The sequence below is a fragment of the Brassica napus genome, chromosome C6 (genome assembly GCF_020379485.1).
Source record: "Brassica napus cultivar Da-Ae chromosome C6, Da-Ae, whole genome shotgun sequence".
Taxonomy (NCBI): Eukaryota; Viridiplantae; Streptophyta; class Magnoliopsida; order Brassicales; family Brassicaceae; genus Brassica; species Brassica napus.
In genome coordinates, this window is record NC_063449.1 from 32,121,842 (window position 1) to 32,141,421 (window position 19,580).

Here is a 19,580-nt window from a genome sequence, read left to right on the forward strand (position 1 = left end):
AAAATTTTGGAAATATTCCGAGGAAGTGTATCCCTCGGAATATTCCGACGACAAGAATTTCCGACGAAAAAAGTCCTCGGAATATTCCGACCTCGGAATATTCCGAGGAAATTCATTTCCTCGGAATTTCGTCGAAAATTTCCGAGGGATTTCCGAGGTAAGATGAATTTCCGAGGAGTTATTTCCGAGGATTTTTTTCGTCGGTATGTCGTTGGAATATCGTTATTCCGACGACATACCGACGATTTTTTCTCTCAGTATGCCACTGTTTTCTTGTAGTGTATTCATAATTTACTTTTAAAATTTTTAGTTAAAAGAACATTAATATTTCATATCCAAATAGCTTAAACCAAAAACACAAAAGATTCAACCTTTATACTACTGGTTAGTTGTTACAATCATGATTAAAAATAATCGTTAATGATAATTGTAGTTTATCATTTCTTTAGAGGAAGACGAAAAAGATCATCATTGGCGTCGCTTCTATTATTATCAGTTTATTACAATGATTATTATAGTCTCTTTATTTTCCTTAACTTATAATGAGTGTACCCTCTTTCCGCGTTTTTACTTTTCTTAATTTGTAATTAGTGCAACCTCTTTTCGCATATTATCGGGGTCAAATTATAATTAACAATCTAAAAGTCGGCCTACCCGCTCGTGTAGTACTCAAGACATGTGGCCCATAAGCCCAACGAATAAATCAAACCCATTAAAACTAATATATGCTCGTCTAAAACAGTAACAGTTACAAGTAGGTGACACAACTCAATTATTGCATACAGAGAGTAAAAAAAACTCTATATAAAGAGTGGAAAAGAGAAGCTAAGAAACTGAGAGAAGAAGAAGAAGAAGAAGAAGAAGTGATCATGGCGGCAGAGAAGATAGAGACTGTAATCGCAGGGAGTTACTTAGAAATGGAGAGAGAAGAAGAAAGTAGAAGTATTAATAATAATGATTCTTCAGCTAAAACAAAACTCTCTAACTTCTTCTGGCATGGAGGTTCTGTTTACGATGCTTGGTTTAGCTGTGCTTCAAATCAGGTATATATATTCATACATCACCTACCGGTCTTGAGATTCATGAAGCTTAAGCAATTACTCCACTAAATAACTACTAGTCTTCTACATATATTTTTCTTAATCAATTTGAAGACCAAATCATATATACATATTAACCACTTATATTTTGGTGCTTAAGGGCAAAATTTTCATCTTATTATGCCCCGGCCTTGATATATCATAGTCTTATACGTAAATATATACATGTGTATTGTCGTCTCTAAAATTGTAACAATAATGTAAATGGATAGGTGGCACAAGTACTGTTGACATTACCATACTCATTCTCACAACTTGGGATGATGTCGGGAATATTGTTTCAACTCTTTTATGGATTAATGGGAAGCTGGACTGCTTACCTCATTAGTGTTCTCTACGTTGAATATCGAACTCGTAAAGAGCGGGAGAAGTTTGATTTCCGTAACCACGTTATTCAGGTTTATTTCATTCTTTAGAATTAATCACAATTATAATGTTTGGTTTTTTAATTTTAGTTTTATTATTCCCTTAAAAGTGGTTTGAAGTGTTGGATGGATTGCTGGGGAAACATTGGAGGAACATTGGATTGATCTTTAATTGCACGTTTCTTCTATTTGGATCTGTTATTCAACTCATTGCTTGTGCCAGGTTAATTACTATTTGTTTTTCTTTTTGTTTACTACTTTTCGAATTTGGACACTAGTCTTTTCTTACAAAAATAAAATTGATTTATTGCAGCAATATATATTATATTAATGATAAATTGGATAAGAGGACATGGACATACATATTTGGGGCATGTTGTGCAACAACTGTTTTTATTCCTTCTTTCCATAACTATAGAATCTGGTCATTCCTCGGACTCGCTATGACCACTTACACTTCTTGGTATCTCACCGTTGCTTCTCTTCTCCACGGCCAGGTCATTTAATTAACAATCACATGTTGTTTTATTTGTATAAGCGACCCTTTGTGTAATTATATAGTCCTGGTTAATGTTATTTACGTTTAAGCTTTTACTTTAAAAAGGCTGAGGATGTGAAACACTCGGGTCCAACAACAATGGTTCTCTACTTCACCGGAGCGACCAACATTCTCTACACCTTCGGTGGTCACGCCGTCACCGTGTAAGCATTTTTTAGTTGATAAAAGTAAAAGTTGCTCCATGTTCTATTATTAACTATATACTAAAAACATTGTAATTAGGGAGATAATGCATGCTATGTGGAAACCGCAAAAGTTCAAGGCGATATATCTACTGGCGACTATATACGTATTAACACTGACGCTACCCTCTGCGTCTGCGGTTTATTGGGCGTTTGGCGATCAATTGTTAACTCATTCCAATGCTCTCTCTCTTCTCCCTAAGTCCGGGTTTAGAGACACTGCGGTGATACTCATGCTTATCCATCAGTTTATAACGTTTGGATTTGCGTCCACACCGTTATATTTTGTGTGGGAGAAACTGATAGGTGTGCATGAGACGAAGAGCATGTTCAAAAGAGCCATGGCTAGGTTACCAGTGGTTGTACCGATATGGTTCTTAGCAATTATCTTTCCTTTTTTCGGACCAATCAATTCAGCTGTCGGATCTCTCCTAGTCAGCTTCACTGTCTACATCATCCCTGCTTTGGCTCATATGCTTACTTTTGCTCCTGCCCCTTCCAGAGAGGTTAGATCTTTTCCCTTCTTTCACATACAGTATTATTGTTTTATAATTATGATTATTTTTTCGTAAGAAACACACTAAAAACATAGTCATTTCCGTTAGAACTCCCGACTTTAATCAAATCCCTCATGAATTCCCGACAGAATCCCAGTGAAATAAGCACTATCAAATTCGCCCGAAATCCATCAGATATGATAATTAGGAATAGTTTGTTTTCTTATAGTAACATTGTTAAAACTTATAAAAACCAATTGGTTATTAGTAAATCCGTCAATTGATTATATAAAATTGTTTAAAATTCAATTTAATTTAAAATGTTACTTAGTTCAACATGTCTATTACTATTAAATACATAATATATATACTGATTTTGGTTAAATCATCTACTTAGCAATTGTTAATATCGATATATCATGGACAGAACGCGGTGGAGAGACCTCCACGAGTGGTGGGAGGATGGATGGGGACTTATTGCATAAACATATTCGTGGTGGTTTGGGTGTTCGTAGTTGGATTCGGGTTCGGGGGATGGGCAAGTATGGTCAATTTTGTTCGCCAAATCAACACTTTTGGTCTATTCACCAAATGCTACCAGTGCCCACCTCACAAGCCTTGATATTTACATATTGGACATTCAAGACCTTCTAGAAAGAGGGTTTCATCTGAAGGTTTTTTGTTTGAAGATCGACTATATTATTATATCTATGCTTTTACAATTTACTGAAAATCACATCCATTGTAATTGTTTGACGACAATAATCTTTTACTTTGGGTTTGTTTATTTGTTATGTTGAGTTGCATTTGGTAATTGTTTTTTTTTTAACTTCCTTAGTTAAGGTGTGATGGCTATCTTAGGCCAACCCAATTTTTAATTAGTGTTCTTTCATAGATTGTGTATTTTTCCGTGTGTTTGTGTGATCTCTTTATTTTTGTACTATTAAAAAGAAAAATTCCATAACGTATTCTCTAACAACCTAGTATTGTTTTGCGTAATTAAAGAGAACAATTTCTTTTGTTTTGTTCATTGATGAACACTAAGATTTTGATGAAAATTAACAACAATTTATGGACTCAGCGTGATGACACGATGTTATGGAAATGCATGATTTAATTGATAAGCTATAATTTATAATATATCCACTAGTCATTATTTGAAACTGATTTTGACACGCATCACTACAATGACAAGTTTTATTGTTAAATGTTTGTTAAATGTGACATAAACAATTATTTATATTTGTAAATAAGTAATGTTTATTTATATTTTTAGAAAACTTTTTAAAACATGGTAGTAAATTATGCATCATCGTTAAAATAAATCTATTCAAATATGACATTAAACTATATAATAATATAAATATAATAATATTCTACAAATTTCAAAGTATTATTTATTTCAATTTTTTATAATTATACGAATTTATTACTAACAATTATTTTCAATTTTTTTACAATTTAAAAAAAAACTATAAATTTTTAATTGTAATATTATTATTTTTTATAATTTTTAGAAAAAATAGAAATATTGTTTAGTTTTAATTTTTGATAATTACACAAATTTTATATTAATTTTATACAAGTTGATTTAATATATTTTTATCTAAAAGAAATAGATAAAAATTATCTAAGATGATAATTTTAAATATATGCATATATATTTTAAATAAAAATTAAATAAAAATTATTTATTTTATCTTAATTTATATTTAATTAAATCAAAGTTCATATTAAAATATTACTAAGAAAATAATAAAATCTAAAATAATAATATATTTTTTATCAGTGCATGTGGTGCATGAAAGCACTTAGTAATTTGTATAATATAAAAGGTCGGTTCAATATTTTAAAATTAGTATTGATTCAATTTTTTATAATGTTTGTTTTTAAAATATTTCAAATAACTTTAGTTTGTGCTAAGATAAAAAAATATGCACATAAATCTTTTTAAATTTTATATTTTGTTAAAAATTATAAATATTTTAAAATTTTAGATTCTTAACAATTAAAAAAAGAAGGGACATTCAGTCAAAAAGAAAAGGGAGGGACATCTGATTAGACCTGGGGAGTGGCACATTTGTCCCCCATTTAAGCCAATTAATAGTAATTTTATCTAGTTGAATTAGAGAGTTTCTTCAAAACAATGCAATAGTTTATCGTAGGGGAAATAAGCAAATCACATCATAATGAAAACGAAATGAAAGGCGAATTTTCGGAAAAAATGAACAATTTCTGACTTATAAAAAAATAAAATAAAAAGGAGGCAAAAAGGCTATGGCAGCTTGTGTCAGTGACTCAGTGTGAAAGGAGTTAGTACTTAGGACAGGCGGCCTTTTTACAATTATTAGTTGGCCTTTACAATCCGGTCAGATTCTCATATCACCAACCGATTAAATTGTTGTTTAGACTCAACTAGCATCAAAAACTGAAATAAATCAACCGAATAATACATTATTGCTCTTGTTAGGGTTCATGATATCAAGTATCAACTCGTTCATTGGGGTGTAGTTGAGGTATAAGTTCCACAACAATAACAACAACTAAAAGAACGATAAAGAAAAATAAACCTAACGATCTATCATTTCAGCTCGCTATAATTAAGTAGGAACAAGCTCACTATCTGGTCCTGACATTTGTGTTGATTTTGCGAGATGGAGACATTTGACTAACCACTCTTTCTTACCAGTTACTATCCAAAAAAAGAAACTACAAATTTTCAATCAACACATATTATAAATAAAGTTTCGAGAAAACTCAGAATAAGTAACTTTTCTTCATCATGCTTATGTCTATTTACTTGTCTAGTGTCCTGTTGGAGTCAAGTTTTGGTAATATGTTTCTTTCCGGTGATATTTCTTGTTAATAAAATTTTAAATTTTTTTCTTTTAAGATTTTAAGTTTCAAAAGTTATTTTTATCAAACACAATAAACGCTTTTTCATAGATTTCATATCTAATATGCTGTTTTCTGACTAGCTTTCTAACTTGCATACGTACTCCAATCAATATCATGGGTAGTCGGGTCACCATTCTGCCAATTTCTCTACCTGCTAAAGAAATAGACAAAATATTAACGATTACAAAAACAATATGGAAAATATGAAATGATACAAGCCAAGTTACAAAAAAAAAGAAAGAAATGATACAAAAGATGTGATCACAATCTATTACTGAATATGTATTTAACCTAATTTTCTTGTGTTGCAGCCAGTGAGTCAGTGATATATTACAAAAGAAGAAGTTAACAAGGAAAATGACGAAATTTGGCAATGTTTAGAGAAAATAGAGTTATCTTTTTTAAAGATTTTCCGTAGGTATTATTATTTTAAAATATTTTTTGTATGTGTTTTCATTAAAACGTCATAAACCAACAAATATATATATATATATATATATATATATATACGGTTCACTTTGGATTGAAAATATTTAAACTTTGTTCAATTGATATTTTTCTTTCTTAATACATTTTGTATGACCGCAATGCTGTAGATGTGAAAACTACGATGTGAAAATCTATAATGAAAATAATTTTGGAAAAACTATGCGGGCACGAACAAATCCAACAGTACTTTATTGTAATTATCCTTTTCTATGAATATAAATTGAAGTTTTTGTTAATGATATTTGTTCCCTTTGTTATCAACACACAAATAACTAAGTATACATGGTTTATGGTTTGTTTTGCCACCAGGAAATTCCAAAATCAGGATTGTGATAATACAATCAAGAATTCAAATAGGTTAAGATTTAAGAGCAAGTAAGAATAAGTAACTTGTTAAAAACAAAATATCCGACAAGAACAAACTTTAAATCAGAAGTAGACAACTAATTTTTATTTACAAATGGAAAAAGAGTTTTGATCAAATTTCTAGAAAATTTACGAGAATACGACAAGACACAAAAATTCAAGATAGAACACGTTCTCACGTTATGCTCAGCCTTCGCGTACGATTGCGAAAAAAGAGAATAGTGAACACCTACTGAATTCTATGCAATGAGCAAAAAAAGTAAGATAAAGAATGACAAAGCGTGTGGATAAGCTCGCACGTGCGTGGGGCCATGGCGGAAAAAAATCATCTTCGATATCTTCACCTTTTTATTTATTTTTGCATACCCTAAACTTCAGAGAAAAAGCTACACATCACATGCCAACTTCGGATTAATTAGGTGTATGACGAGTTGACGAGTAAGAGCATCATTAACCTTATAAGGCTATAAAACCATGATTAACAGGAGCTTCTTATGATAAAGTTCTTAGCGGAATATAAGAATCGGTTTCTTAACTTTTAACTAAAAAAGCTAAGAACCGGTTCTTAAAGATCTTATTTAAGAGTCGGTTCTTAGTTTTTTTAGTTAAAAGTTAAGAGACGAGTTCTTATATTCCGCTAAGAACCTCATCCTAAGAACTTTTCAGATATTTAAGAACCGGTTCTTAGCTTTTTTACTTAAAAGTTAAGAGACGGATTCTTATATTCCGCTAAGAACCTCATCCTAAGAACTTCACATTAATTATGCTCTGGCCCCATATGGGTTTCATAATTTTTTTATTTTTTTTTGTCTGATTAAAACAAAAAAAATTAATTAAAAGACAAACCAATCGCGGACCGCCACGTATCGGTGGAGCTGCGAACAGTGAAAAAATTCCTTAAGGATCGATCATTATTTTGTTGTTTCTGTCACCGGTTTTTATAATTTTCAGTGGGGACCGCCATTAGTTTTGGTTAAGAAACGCCTTTAAATCATGCGATAATCATGGCCTTAAGTCTATAAACAAAGGTGTACCCAAATGTGACTTCTAGACTAATTGCATTTGTGTTACCCGAACCAGAACACTCTACTTTAAACTAACAGTGGTGATATAGTGGTGCATTAATTTCAAACTTGAATAATTCAATTGCGGCATTAGATTAATCGTTCGCCCACTATAGAACTTCATTTGAGTATTTTTTTTAGAAAATTGAGCTGTAAAACCAGAAAAAACATCTAATTCATTGTTTAACCAATTTCCCTAACATTTATATACACGGCGTTATTTTTCTATAATAATACGGTATTATCCCTTTTTCTAACCAGTGAAATCTGCAGCCAAAAAATAATTTAAAAAACTTAATTATTATCTGTAAAATGTAACTTGTGGCTTAATTGCCTTCACATCTTCTTTTTTACTTTTCTTCCTAACCTTCTTGCTCTTCCTGCTTCTGAAATCAAAGGCCACACGACAGCGGTAAAGTTACAGCGGCAACAAGTAACAATTCATGCCTATTTGACTTCACACCCTCGATTCTTGTCAGATTTCTTAACCCACTGTAAGCTCTTGTGTATTTACTTTGATTATCTTCATATGATGTTGTTCTCTTTTCTATTTTGGCTATAGTCGGAACTAGGATATTATAATTGTAAAATCTACAAACTCGTTGCCGTTGAATCTTGGATTTGCTTTCCGACTATGAAGTGCCACAATTTAGTCAGAGTTGTGGTTTCCCTGGTTGTTTTTACTCCTTCGTAGATTTGAACTGTGCTTTTTGCAGAGATACATAGTATATACTGTAGTAATATAGTTTGTCGTATGGAATAGCATCTGCAATACTTAGGCTTTCTTCGTCTGGACATATCATGAGATCTGTTAGGCCTATTATATATGAAATGAAATGGAACATAAGTTTTTCTTTTTCTCGACATAGCATGCAATCTATTAGGAATGTTTTATTTGAGATGGAAAGCATGATCTGCAACATATGTACTTTATAATTCTTTATCAACGATTTGTTAGGCTTATTCTATTCGAAATGGAACAACACATAGGTTTTTCTTCGTGATCTGGACATCGACTGAAATCTAGGTTTTTCTTCGTGATCTAGACATCGACTGAAATCTATTAGGAAATTCTATATGAGATGGAATATAATAAATTGTTGGTTCACACGATTCTATGTGAAATGGAATAGCATGCGAAGAGTGTATGTACATTACAATCCTTTATCAATAATTTTGATGTTTGCCATAAAAAAAGTTATTTTCTACATACAATACAATAGACTCTTTATACTAATTGTTGCCGCTATGACCTTCCTTTTTCAGGTTTGGCATGGATGATTTAAGTTTTCCAAGTAGATTGTTTGAGACAAGATTTGAACCAACTGGAAATACAAAATGTGAACAACTATTTCACCCTCCGTTGGATTGAGGTGATCAAGAGTACATTAAAAGATGATGACCTGGCTATGTTGAATGTGTCACTGTTTGAGAGAGTCTTGAAGATGGGGTCCCATACCTTCTATGTGATGTTTATTCATTATATTATATCAAGCACACATTAGCTTCTATATAACACGGTTATTTTGTTAAAGTATATATTTCTTATTTCTATGTAATCTGACATACATAGAATGAAAATTAATTTTATTAGCACTCGTGTTCTATATTGGACGTTTTAATACCATCTTATGTATCTTCCAAATTCATACTTGTATATAATATTTTCCTATTTGATACTTGGATGATGGTTTATATTTTCTGTGTATTGTTTAGTGATTATTGGATAAGTTTTAGTTTTTGAAAGCATACTTTATGGCTTATTGATTAGTTCATGGGGTTTAGTTTATATTCAGAGAAATTGTGGTTTATATTCACATGGATTGTTTAGTGATTAGTTTACGTTTAGTTTATAGAATTTTGGGGTTTATATTGTATTAGAGTTTACCTTTTCGTTTAGGATTTAGTTCTTAGTTGATAGGGTTCGGTTTAAGTATGCTTGGGGTTTCCAGTTGGATAATATGACAATATTTATGTCTTGGATTTCATTTCATAATCTATACTATTCCATATAGAATAGTAATGAGAGGAATGGACTCTCCCTTACGTAACATACGTTGTGTAACGCGTACAATTATTATACACTCATGTCACAGCCTACTTTACATCATATGTGTTAATTACAGCTGCCATATGCACTATGTATAGTTATGTACCGCAAAAAAATGACCACGTATTTCATTTTTGGAATTGTAACAGACAACCTGTTACGTGAAGAAGTAGAACCGGATGAAATGATACCAAAAAGCCTGACACTAAATTATGTCAAAATTAGTGTTAGTTACTTAATTTATTATTCATATATAGCTATATCGCCAATAAGCCTTTTTTTCCCTTGGTCATTGTAGAACTGACAAGAATATACAGTTTTTTTTCACATGACTAATGGGCTAAGTTTGAACTTCAGCATATAGTGATATATCCCAGTTACAAAGGAAATCATTAAAAATCCATATTAAAGTAGGTTTCACCCAAAAAAAGAAGACGAGATGGGTATTTACATGACAGGTTTGTAAGCTTATGCGTTGGAGGGTTTCTCATAATCATATATGACTTCTTGTATACTTATGCTTTGATATATATATATATATATGTTCATTATGTGCATTTTCTTTTATAAGTCTTGTTTGATACACATTTGTCCCGACACTACAAGAAAACACGCCGAATTCCGACGAAGGTTCCGACGGACATCAACGTCGTCGGACATTTGTGACGGATTACCGACCAATTTCCGACCAAATCCAAAAAATTGAAGTCGTCGGAATTTCGTCAGCCATTTCCGACGGAATTCAGACGAAACAAGGGTCGTCGGAATTTTCCGACGACTTTTCGACGACATTCCGATAAAAAATGTAACCGTTGTAGTCGTCGGAAGTTCGTCGGTATATTCCGACGAATTTCCGACGACATTCCGATTAACAGTAAATTCGTCAGAATTCCGTCGGAATTTTCCGACGAATTTCCGACGAACCATGTGACCGTTGCCGACAAATATATATGACCGTTGTATAGCCGTTTGAGATTGGACAATACCGACGGAATTCCGACGGACTGCTTTACATCCGTCAGAATTTCGTCGGAAAGTCGTCGGAGGGCCGTAAGCAATTTTCTATAAATACAACCCCTCCTCATTCAACTCATTCACACTTCATTCTCTCTTCATTCTCTTTAGTCATAACAATTCCGTGAAAATCATGTCTTCAGAAGTTTATTATCGTTCGTGGATGGATAAACCTCATTTGGATCCGAACACCAATTTGCTTACGGAAGAATACGTTCAAGGGATTGGAGAATTCATGAGGCTTGGTCAACAGCAACCGGATGCAAAAAGTGGTATGTTAAGATGTCCCTGCTCTTCTTGCAATAATAATAAGGTTATAAAAGAATTTGATGTTTGGACTCATTTGTATATGAAAGGGTTTTCACGTAATTATAAAGTTTGGTACCTTCATGGGGAAACTGGTTATGAATATGGTAGCACTAGCGAACCTCAGCCTGTTAGTGAACTTCAGCCTGATATTAGGTTAGAAGAATCTAGAACGGATATAGATTATGGTGTAGGTACTGAGCAGATGGTACATGATCATTATAGAGGGGAAGAACCAAATCCCGAATCTAGGAGATTTTTTGACATGTTGGATGCAGGAAAAGAACCTTTGTATCAAAATTGTAGAGATGGTAATTCAGTCTTATCATCTGCAGCTAGATTAATGGGTATTAAGACAGACTATAATTTGGCTGAAGAATGTATGGATGCGATTACTGATTTTGTCAAAGGTATTCTACCTGAGGATAACCTTGCACCGGGTTCATACTACGAGGTTCAGAAACTTCTTGCAGGTCTTCAACTACCGTATGAAGTGATAGATGTATGTATTGACAACTGCATGATCTACTGGAGAGCGGATGAGACACGAAATGTATGCAAATTTTGTGGGAAACCTCGTTATCAGGAGACGAGGGGAAGAGTTCCGATCCCATTCAAAAGAATGTGGTATTTGCCTTTGACGGAAAGATTGAAGAGGTTGTATCAGTGTGAGCGCACAGCAAAAGCAAGGAGATGGCATGCAGAGCATTCCACAAATGGTGAGATTAGACATCCTTCAGATGCGAAGGCTTGGAAACATTTCCAGTCAACATATCCAGAATTTGCGGAAGAGAGAAGAAATGTTTATCTTGGATTATCTACTGATGGTTTCAGCTCATTTGGAAAGCATGGAAGACAGTATTCTCTATGGCCAGTTATTGTGACACCGTACAACTTACGGCCGAGCTTGTGCATGCGACGAGAGTTTTTGTTTCTCTCAATTCTTGTCCCCGGGCCAGATCATCCTAAAAGATCACTAGATGTGTTTCTTCAACCACTGATATATGAGTTGCAACAACTATGGGCGCATGGTTTTGAGACATACGATGTTTCGTGCAAAGAAAACTTTCAGATGCGGGCAGTACTTATGTGGACAATAAGTGACTTTCCAGCATATGGTATGTTATCTGGATGGACAACACATGGGAAGCTATCATGTCCATATTGTCAAGATGACACAGATGCTTTCCAACTAAAGAACGGAAGGAAAACGTGTTGGTTTGACTGTCACAGACGATTTCTACCTCCTGATCATCCATACCGCAGGAGTAAGACTTCGTTTACGAAGAACAAGCAGGTGTTTGATGGTCCACCTGAGGAAGTTAGTGGGAAAGATTTGTTGAAGCAGTTTAGGTATTTTGATGCAGAAAGGACGCCAGATGTAGGTGGACATGAAAACATTCGAGTCAATGCGGTTGGAGAGCTACATAACTGGCACAAAAAGAATATTTTCTGGGATCTGCCATATTGGGAGAGTCATCTATTGCGGCATAATTTAGATGTCATGCATATTGAGAAGAACCAGCCCGTCTTCGACGTAGTTTGGTGAGCAGTTCCCGTGCATCGGGATCGTCTCATGACTCGGTTCCCGCATATATTCCCGCTCCAGCTCCCGCTGCCCCTCACGCTGCTGCTCAACAGGATCCGGGGGTCATGCCGGTTCATCTATTGGTTCAACAACCAGGTCGAGAGCATCTCCCGGTTCTCCAACCCAACCCACGACGAGGCCATAGCACTTGGTTAGTATTTTTTTTATTTGTACCGTTATGTTTTTTTCCTTTAATTAACTTGCTAACTTGTATTTTTTTTAAAGGTTCACCAAGTCGAAAAATGGCATTAGCCGGAGCATCAACCAGATGATGTACTCCATGCTCTGTTTTGGATATCCAAAGTGGAGTGTGATCCCTTCCGACGAACGAGAGTTGTGGTTTCGTCAGTTTGCGGTATAGTAACTCTTCATTTTTTTAAAGTTTTTACATTTTTTTTAATATATTTACTTATTAAATTGTGTTTGTTTTGTACCAAGAGTTCAACTGGCACTCCGATCTTACGGAAACAGTCCGTAAGAAATTCAACGAAAAGGCCATGGACTCTTATACAAAGCAGATAAACGCGTGGAAGACAGTTTGGCAGAAGAACAAGAGGCCACGGTTCATCAACGGGACGGTGTGGGAGCAGTTGATAGCTCATTGGGAGAAGGAAGAAACTGCAGAGACGTCTTCTAGGAACTCCAAGAACCGGAAGAGCGATCGTGGCGGGAAAGGTATGTATGTGCACAACCTCGGCGCTTGCTCTATGTCTACTAAGGAGGATGAACTTGTAAGTTTTTTATTATTATTTATCTTTATATTTTTTAAATAAATATTTTATATATTCCTTTAATGTCGGTTTTTTTAGATCGAAGCAAATGACGGTAATCCTGTTGATCGTCTCTAACTCATTAAGGTGGCTCACACTAACAAGACGACTGGTCAAATTCAGGACCCCGTGATCAAAGGTGTCGTTGTTTTGGTGGAAGTTGAAATAGTATCTCAATCTCAGCCTCTCTCTGATGACGGCGACTCTACGGGAGCTTCAACCAACTTGTCTCTATTGCAAATAAATGAGATGGTTGAAAAGGTAATTTTTTTATTAATATATTTTTTTTATAATGTCGATTACTAACTTGTCCCTATTTACTTACTTTAAATATTTTTGTAGGCGGTTCCTAAAAGGAAAGGAGGCCGTTTAGTTGGGTTGGCCCGCCGTGCTTCTTCGTATCCGGCATCTTCTTCGCAAGCTCCGTATGCCGATCCCATGATTCTCGAGGAGCTACATGACAAAGATGAACGGATTGGGGCATTGGAGGAGCAGAACACCACTATCCTTTCGGAGAATGCCACTATCCGTTCGGAGAATGCCACTATCCTTGCTGAGTTGGCATCCCAGAAGAAGTTCAACACCGAGATAATGCAGAAGCTAGATCCTTTGATGTCTTCGAGTTCATCTTAGTTTTTTTCGGCTTTTTAAAACTTTCGGAATGTTTTTTTTTTCTATTTCGGTTTGTATAAATTTTAAACTTTCTGAATGTTTTTTTCTATTTCGGTTTGTATGAATTTAAATTATATAATATTATTAGTTTTAAATTTCTAATTTTTTTAATTTATTAATATAAAAAAATATATAAAAATGCAAAATTAATTCGTTTTTAAAATTGGTATATACCGATGGACAATGGTCGTCGGAATATACCAACGGACAAATATCCGTCGGAATGTACCGACGACCAATTTTCGTCGGAATATACCGACGAACAAATATCCGTCGGTATATTCCGACGACCATTGTCCGTCAGTATATTCCGACGCCCAAAGTTTGTCGGAATACACCGAGGAATCCACTACGTCGGAATTGTCCGAGGAACGTTCTCCGTCGGTACATAGTTTTTTCGATGAACTCTGGTCTCGTGTGTCCGCATCGTAATATCGTCGGAAGTTCGTCAGAATGACGTTTCTCGGTATTCGTCAGAAAGTCGTCGGAAGTTCTGACGAAATTCCAACGAATTTTTTTTTCCGACAAAACGATACCGACGGACAGGTTCGTCGGAAATTCGTCGGAATCGGTCTATTCCGACGAATTTCCGACGATTTCGGCCATCAGAATCCCCCTGTTTTCTTGTAGTGCGAATTGATTGATACTCATCATCCACACTTCCAAATGTTGCGTCTGCTTGTAGTGGCCAATCTCTATCATGATCATATATGTCTTCCACATTTTGACAATCGATTTTTTTTTCATATCCTAAAAATAGATGGTTCCAATAAACTTCAGAATGTAAATGTTCACAACTTAGAAAACAATAGTTTTAAAATATGATCTTACATTGCATATAGTTCAATACACACATAATAAAAGATACATACTTGACCACAAAAAATGTTGATGGGTTATTCCCTTTAAAATAAAGCATGCAATAGTTAGGGCCCTATTTCATTAAATATTAAATTCTAAATTTATGTTAACGGGCTTAAGCTTTTCAATACCACAACATATACACTACAAGAATAACGCCCAACTCCGAGAGGCATATTAATCGAAAGTTAGTCGGTAATGGCGTGTTCCCACTATTTTCCGAGAATAAAAAAAATAGTCGGAGTTTGGGTCTCGGAAATAAGACGTTCTCGGAAATAAATCGGTAAATTCCGATAAGAGATATCGTCGGAAGCTTTTATCGGAAAGTGATTGGAAAATTCTGAGAAAATTCCTATGTATATAACACCGACGAACTTCCGACAATTTAATCTTTTTAAATAAAAAAAAACAAAATAATGAAATATATCAAATAAAAATCAAATAATATTAAAATTATCAAATGTGTATTACATTTACAAATAACCAAATTAAATATAAAATTTTTAAAAATAAACAATATAAAATACAATAAAACTATATTTACGAACGATGTTGCCGGTGGCCGTGTAAGGGCTTCGGGTACGATAGTCTCGGCGTAGGGTGCAACAGCGTAGATCTAAAGTGTGAATATGAAGTTGGAGATGTAGCGTGTGAAGCCTTCACAGTGAAGGGAGAGTGAGCGGCAATGGCAGGGTGGTGTGCAAGGAGTTGAGGCGGTGGCGAAGCGGTCCAAGGAGCTGCAGTGGTGGCGATAGCGGTCCTTGGAGCTGGAGAGATGGCGATGGTGGTCCGAGGAGCTGAAGCGGTGGTGATTTATTTTGAAAGAATCACAGATCTAAAAGAAACAGAAGAAGTATAAGAAGAGAAAAATAAAACATGGATGAAAATTAAGGAAGAGAAGAAGAGAGATCTGTGGAGAATCAAGATAAGAAAGAATTATATGTTATATTAAATAAAAATTAGTTACCTACATAGGCTTTCGTGAAAAAATCATGCAATCGATATACACCACACAATTAAAAGTTATAAATTTAAGTTTAAATATTAGAGTAATTGCATTATATATATTATTTATATTATCAACTGTTTAATACATGTTCGTGTACAGAACACAAAACATTTGAAACTATTCCGACGATGGTTTTGATGGATGTTCATCGGAACAGAGATTAACCGACGAGATATATAATCTATTTTAACACTGTTTAACTTTCCGACAAGTATCACCAACCATTTACCGAGAAGTTTCACCTGTCGGTACCAACCGAGAATGTTCCGAGAACTTTAACGAGAAGTCTCCGAGAGAATCTTTTTGTCGGAAAAATCTTATAAACTTCCGATGAACTTAGTAAGTTGTCACTAAGCTCTCGCTCAGACGTCGGAAATTTTCCGAGAATTAAGACTATCGGAAATTTTTGTCGGAGTTGCCACATCATATATCTCAAATGTGGAAGAAAATATGCAACGTCCTGTGACTGTTGCTATGTTCATGCCTTTTTTTTTTGTAAACTTGCTATGTTCATGCCTTCATGGTTGTGTTTTTCGGAAGTTTATAAGATTTTTCGGAAGTTTAAAAAAAAAAAAAAAAAAAAAAATAGTTGTGTTTTTCGTATTGAACAAGGGAGTAGATTATTGCGTAAGGCAATGCATCCCAAACTTTTGTATGAGACATCCAAAAATTACTCTAGAAGCATGCAAGGAAGTTTGCGTAAATAAATGCATCTATTCTAAAAGCAATGGGATATTCAGTGTCCAATCAAATGTACGGATATATGATAAATTGTAGTATTTGCTCATTTAAGGGCGTAAAGTGCCATGGTTATTAAACACAGCCGAATTACGATATATGTATGTGTGGTGGTATCTAGTTAACGTTGAAAAATATGCATAGAGCTTGATCGTTGTGGCCATGCATTTACATATGAAAAATAGTAAATTTACAGTGTAACAAATTAATTTCACTAAATAAACTATAAAACTTTGACGTTTGAGTTAGCTATAAGAAAGAAAGCTATCATGTTTGTAATGGAACTATACAAGGTTGCTACAAATTTGAGGAGACTCTTGAGCTTAACAATATTATGTTTGTTAGCAAATAAATAGCTAGCCATCTTAACTTCGTAAAACGATAAAGACCAGAAAAAGTGTAACGGTGCTCTCCTCCCTCCCCGACAAACTGAGGTCCTTATCGTTCACCACTCACCGCCGCCTCGCAAGGCGTCGGTCTCCTCCGCATCCGATGACTAAGAAGAAAAAGCACAAAGACAAGACCGCCAGTGGTAGCCCCTCCGGTTCCACTTCCTCTGTTTCCTCTGAAACTGAAACTGCGAAAAATGGTGTTGCAATTTCAGTAGATCCGGACTTCCCAAGCTCTGAAGGTGCTCCTCCTGCATCGTCGAAGCCTGAAGATGCCCTTACAGACCTGAATGGTGCCGTCACAGCCACCACAGCCGACAGAGTCAATGAAATCCCTAGCTCAGAAATTGAAGGTGCCGTCACAGCCACCATAGAGGAAGGGGAAATCGTGACTCTATCTGAACAGAATGGTGCCGTCTCAGCCACCAACACCGACAGAGAAAGTGAAATCCCTAACCCTGAAATCATGACCTTGCCTGAGGAAAACAGTGTTGTCACAATCACCAACGTCGACAGACCTGATGAACTTTCCCAACCAAAATCCGTCGGTGCCGTCACAGCCACCGTCGAGGAAGGGGAATTTGTACCTCCACCATCTCCGACCCCAGCTACTAAGCAATGTGTACCAGTAGAAAATGACGGGATAGTGAGTGAACACACAACAAGCAGCTTCTCCCCACGGTGAACCTGCTCCCATCTCCGATCAAGCAAAACTTGCGGCTAATCATTGGCGAAAATTTGTCAAACCGAGCTCCAAGAAACTCGAGCCAGAAGGAAAGAAACCGAGCTCCAAGAAAATTTGTGAAGCACCAGGCTGATGGTAACATCAGGAAATCCTCTGCAAACAAAAGTCTGACTAGCAGGAAAGAATCTCATGATGTGGTTCGTACTCAAACCCCTGCAAAGTCCCTAAATCTTGCTACTGATGTTGAAACAAATGTTGCAACTGGTGTATCTTCTTCTGCTGTTGGAGTGTCACCTGCTGTTACAATTCAGAAGGATCACGCTACCCAGAAACAATTGCACAACAGCCTTGCTGGTCCATCTAGGCAGAATGATCTTGTTGTTGTTGACCTTGACAGTGCAGGGTTTATCTCTTCAGGAATTTCAGCTAAAGGATCTGATACAGCTTCTGCCTCGGGTTCAGAAAGTTTATCTAATGAAGACTATCATTCACCGGAAGAAGTGGACAGGTTCATTCAAGTTATGACTAGGCAGATAAGAAAGCGATCCAACGGAAAAGCCAGGGCTAGAGGCCCTCTAAATCTCTAACTTTTTCACCTCTTTATGGATACTTTTTGCTGGAATATAAGAGGAATAAATGATAAAATAAAACGTCGCGGAGTTAGGAAATGACTGAAGAAAAATCAGCCTCTTTTTGGTGGTCTCGTTGAGACCCACGTCAACCCGGATAAAGCCTCTTCAATCATCAGCAGAGTCTTCCCTGGTTGGCGCTATGAATGTAATTACGAGTTCTCGGATTTAGGAAAAATTTGGGTTCTTTGGCACCCATCAGTAATTGTTTCAGTATGTCACAAGTCTCTCCAATCTATTACATGTATAGTCAAGCTGCCCCTTGTTAAATCAGAATTTGCAGTAACAATGGTGTATGGGTCAAATGACAAAAGGGTTCAGAAGCAGCTTTGGTCTGATCTCAGGTTCCTAGCGGCCTCTTCTCAGGTTAATCAACGTCCATGGACAGTGCTTGGAGATTTCAATCAAACGCTATTCTCCACGGAGCACTCTTCCGCAGATCTTTTCTCTTCGCCTCTGGGTATGTGAGAATTTCTACAGTGTACATCAGCTACAGAACTCAGATCTGCCTTTCATTGGTAACTCTTTTACCTGGTCTAATAAACAAGGTGACACTATTGTCTCAAAAAAGTTGGTGATATCTAGTGATTTTGATGAGATTTAGATTCATAATTTAGATTATTATGATCATTCTAGACTGTATTTAGGTGTATATATTGCATACATTTGTCCATTTGCATTTAACAGGGTTTGGATTGCACAATTGAGAAGTTAGAGGCGAAATCAAGGGTCAGTTTGTAAATTTTATGACTTTGGGGCCAGAGTGAAAGAAATTAAAAACCGAGGACCATCCTGTGAATACACGGAGGGCCAGATTGTAACATTAAAAGTATTGGGCTGATTCGGGAGGATGTTTCTGCAAATTTGAAAGTCCAGGGGTCAAAGTAAAAAAAAGAAGAAACTCCAGGGATCAAGCTCGCAAATTGATGGAACATCTCCATTGTTGTCGATCACTTCTCCGTGACGAGAAACGATGGCTGCGACGGCGAGAAGCGACGACTCCGGAGCTTCAGGATATGCGGTCATGGATCGAGCTGAGGTCATGGCGGCGACTCTGGGCGTAGTGGCGACTTGTTGATGCGACGACGACTGAAGCTCTCGACTACGACGAGGAAGATGGAGAACTCGTGGCTGACCACGACAGAGGAGATGAAGCTCGACGACGCGGGTTGAAGGGCCGCGGGATCGTGACCCCGCGCGCACGAAGAGGAGGAAGTCGCGATGTCTCGACTCGGGGTGGGAGACGCGGGGAGCCATACCCGCGCGCGTGAAGTTGGATCTGCTCGACGTCCAACGCGGGGTAACCAACTCGGGTTGTAGCGCGTGATTTCTACCCGAGTCGCGTCTTT

At 36.0% G+C, this 19,580-nt stretch overlaps 1 protein-coding gene across 2 annotated transcripts; it reads left to right on the plus strand.

Annotated features, from left to right (window-relative positions):
• The first annotated feature begins 805 nt into the window (after positions 1-805).
• LOC106368944 (auxin transporter-like protein 3) lies at positions 806-3,667 on the plus strand. 2 transcript variants are annotated; one of them, XM_013809023.3, is made up of 7 exons: positions 806-1,043; positions 1,313-1,498; positions 1,576-1,688; positions 1,779-1,962; positions 2,070-2,167; positions 2,247-2,712; positions 3,131-3,667. In XM_013809023.3, the coding sequence occupies exons 1-7, from the start codon at positions 870-872 to the stop codon at positions 3,323-3,325; spliced, it is 1,416 nt and encodes a 471-aa protein (XP_013664477.2). In that variant the 5' UTR covers positions 806-869; the 3' UTR covers positions 3,326-3,667. The 2 variants fall into 2 exon arrangements, with proteins under 2 accessions (XP_013664477.2, XP_022569229.2); XM_022713508.2 differs by having other exon boundaries at positions 1,884-1,962.
• Positions 3,668-19,580: the final 15,913 nt, after the last annotated feature.